This window comes from Lactuca virosa, chromosome 4 (assembly GCF_052849685.1).
Source record: "Lactuca virosa cultivar CGN04683 chromosome 4, Lactuca_virosa_CGN04683_v6, whole genome shotgun sequence".
Taxonomy (NCBI): Eukaryota; Viridiplantae; Streptophyta; class Magnoliopsida; order Asterales; family Asteraceae; genus Lactuca; species Lactuca virosa.
The window spans coordinates 27,757,686-27,760,611 of record NC_136429.1 but is presented as its reverse complement, the minus strand read 5'-3'; the positions used below and the strand labels follow the sequence as shown (position 1 = coordinate 27,760,611).

At 35.2% G+C, this 2,926-nt stretch overlaps 1 protein-coding gene across 1 annotated transcript; it reads right to left on the bottom strand.

Annotated features, from left to right (window-relative positions):
- Positions 1-526: 526 nt before the first annotated feature.
- Positions 527-2,384, bottom strand: LOC145103797 (multifunctional methyltransferase subunit TRM112 homolog A-like). The gene is made up of 4 exons (XM_079041060.1): positions 1,879-2,384; positions 1,181-1,264; positions 899-1,037; positions 527-811 (listed from the first exon to the last, which is right to left on the bottom strand). Exons 1-4 carry the CDS (start codon positions 2,239-2,241, stop codon positions 780-782), a joined length of 618 nt encoding a protein of 205 aa, XP_078897186.1. The 5' UTR covers positions 2,242-2,384; the 3' UTR covers positions 527-779.
- Between the last annotated feature and the right edge of the window lie 542 nt (positions 2,385-2,926).

The window sequence follows — 2,926 nt, the reverse complement described above, 5'->3', positions numbered from 1 at the left end:
CCTTTCTGCAAAAGTAACATATTCCGCAACAAGATATGGTATTTTCTAAGAACGCCTATGAAAATATAGCATTTTTATATCGACAAAAATACCACGTTTTCCTAGGAAAATTTGTTTGTTTGTTTAGTTGTTTTTTCTATTATTTGTTTTATGTTGTTTTTTATTTTATTCATTATGTAGTAGCAGCATGCTAACAAGGATTTTAGAGGGGCAATGAACCTCAATAGAGACGTGGGTAATGTTTTTATGGTTTTACAACGCCTAAGTCCAAACTCCACAAATACATGTATTCTTTTAGACCACATATTTCAAAAATTGATCAATATGCCCAAACTTGTTGAGAATTGATCACTTATGCATATTATGATGTTACACAAGATCATTCCAAATGAAAGTTTAATCGCCGCTCATATGTAGAATCTAAAATAAGTTTTGCTCATACCACAGAATCTACTTATTAACCATCATACACTTTCGATTGCCTTTTGGTCACAATTATAATTTCATGCCAAAGAACGAAAGAGGCTTGACAACTCTGCTCTTAATAAAATGATGTTTATGAATGCTTATTACAAATAAACTGATGTTTCACAAATACTTGCAAATTGTAGTTAGCGTGAGGATTGAGATAAACCAAGGTTTTGTGGCCTTACAAAAAAAACATCAAACACATAAGATCTAAATACCAATACAACTGAAAACACAAAATTTATAAAAAAAAAAAACACCAAAACCTTATTCCAACAAAACCTTGTTGTTCTTTCTTTCTTTCCTGTTTATCATTCTTTTTTATCACCGGTTTCCAAAGCATCTAAATCATAAAATAATAAAATAAAGGTCGATACAACAAAAGTTTATTTTTTAATACAATAAAATATACTAATTCAGGAATTTATACCTGTGGAGATATCGTCTTTGTCAAAATCATCACATGAGCTGTCACTGCTCATGGATATGAACTCTACTTTTGGCTTGTAGTTGGGTTCCTTTGCTTTTCGAACCTTTTTTGCCTTTTTTTTCTTACTCACCTTGACGTCCTACAAAAAAAGATTGATACATCAAAGCCTAAAGCCTTAGCTATCATAATCAAGATAACCACTATAAATTCCATTTAATTGAAAACATGAATTTATAGAAAATACTAAAACCCAAGTTATTGAAAAAACTTAAATATCATTACTCGTTTCTGTGTACATGTGCTACTCCCTTCAACCTCTTGTTTCTTCAGACTCTCCTCGTACTCCTCCTTACTTAGGTGGCGCATCTGAATCGTAAGGAAAAAAAAATGTCGGATACAACAAACGGAGGAAATTGCAAAAAAGGCAGAGTACAAATGAAATAAAATTTGGGAATTAGGTTAGAAATTGAAAGTTCAATTGAGAGATAGATACAAGGTACAACCAGTAGCCAAGTGTCATCTCTAACTATGATTAAAGGGATGTTTGAGAGATAAGAAAAAGAAGATTAATACAACTTTTATGGAATGACAATCCACTTGCAAGATTCAAAATCTCAGTACAAAAAAATAACAACAGAATAAGACACTAGGGTTCCAGAAAAATACTTAACAACCTAGATGAAACCTTAACCCTTCGCTAGATGTGTCAAAGCCAACAATGTTGATAAGTGATCTAACCCTTTGCACCCTTCCTATCTTTCTTCCGCCTAATCAATCTGATTCAAATCATTTTTTCATTTTGATTTTTAAACCTATCAATGCGCATTCAGACATGGCAAAGTAAATTTCACGACACTTGTTCGAGAACATCAAACTAATAGCAAAAGAGGGGCAAAGTTCTCGATTAAGAACCCTAATCTTCAAATCGAATCACATTTTCATAATAAACGATGAATCTTAACGAAAATTGTTAGTCGAACCTCATTTTCACTGAGAGCCATATGAGGTGTCCCATTCCTAACAGGGAACTCGCGACCAGTCTGTGGGCAAAGCAGTGCGCCTTCCTCGAGATGAAGCTCAAGGAGTGCATAATGGAATTTCTTCAAAAACTCATCGGAATCGAGCAACGCGTCGGGGACTTCGTCAGGAAGCTCGGTGAACCCCAATGCCTTTGACGCGTAGACTAGGGCTTTCCAATTGATCGTCGAGAACACTTCCTTGAGATATTTACGATCGAATGTCGCTTCAATTACGCTGATTTCTTTTACTTCGATTTTGAGAGGGTAGTTGTTTGTTACTCCCCTGATCTCCGATCTTAGAATATTGTGTGTTAATAGCCTCATCTTCTTGACGTTTTGATCTTCGATTCTGGGTTTAAAGGAACAATAAATGAATAATAAATCATAGACTGATACGGTCCACAGCAGAGGCCCAAGCGGGCCCACAAGAAACCAGGTTGCGACTTGCTGTGAAGAATGAAATCCGAAGGCTCAGTGTTTCACACATACATGGAAATAATAGAATTATGGAAAAAGAATTGGTCAAGCGATCTTTATTCAGGGATTTGCTCAACTAGAAAAAAATAAGTTAAGATCATCATTTTTCTCTTACGATATGTTCGGCACAAATAGCTGGTAGCGGGTAGCTTGTAGCAGGTAGTTTCTAGCTGATAGCGTTTTATTAAACGCTACGTGAAGCAACATTTGAATTTGGAGTGTTTTGTTTAAACTAAACGCTAGAAGCTTATAGTGTCAAACGAGACTTTCTATTCAAAACGGAGCGTTTTGTCAAACGTTAGAAGCTAGAAGCTAGAAGCTCTCAAACATTCTGTGTCGAACACGCACTTATTTTGGCATGTTTAGCCCTAAGCGGTAGGATTGTTGTTATTTAAATCATTGTAGTGCTTTTGATGAAATATCAAAAAATTGTTCCATCTCCATAGTCTTCTTGCTCAAGTTTTTGTAGGGATGAACATGAGTCGGTTTGATGCGGTTTGCGAACCTATAGATTCCCGTGAACTATTTGTAG

Bases quoted from the DNA above. Each gene is read 5' to 3' on its own strand.
- LOC145103797 (XM_079041060.1), bottom strand. From the start codon at position 2,241: ATGAGGCTATTAACACACAATATTCTAAGATCGGAGATCAGGGGAGTA. The intron at 1,265-1,878 runs GTTCGACTAACA...CTTACGATTCAG, and splicing joins TGGCTCTCAGTGAAAATGAG to ATGCGCCACCTAAGTAAGGA. The intron at 812-898 runs GTATAAATTCCT...TTTATGATTTAG, and splicing joins CAAAGACGATATCTCCACAG to ATGCTTTGGAAACCGGTGAT.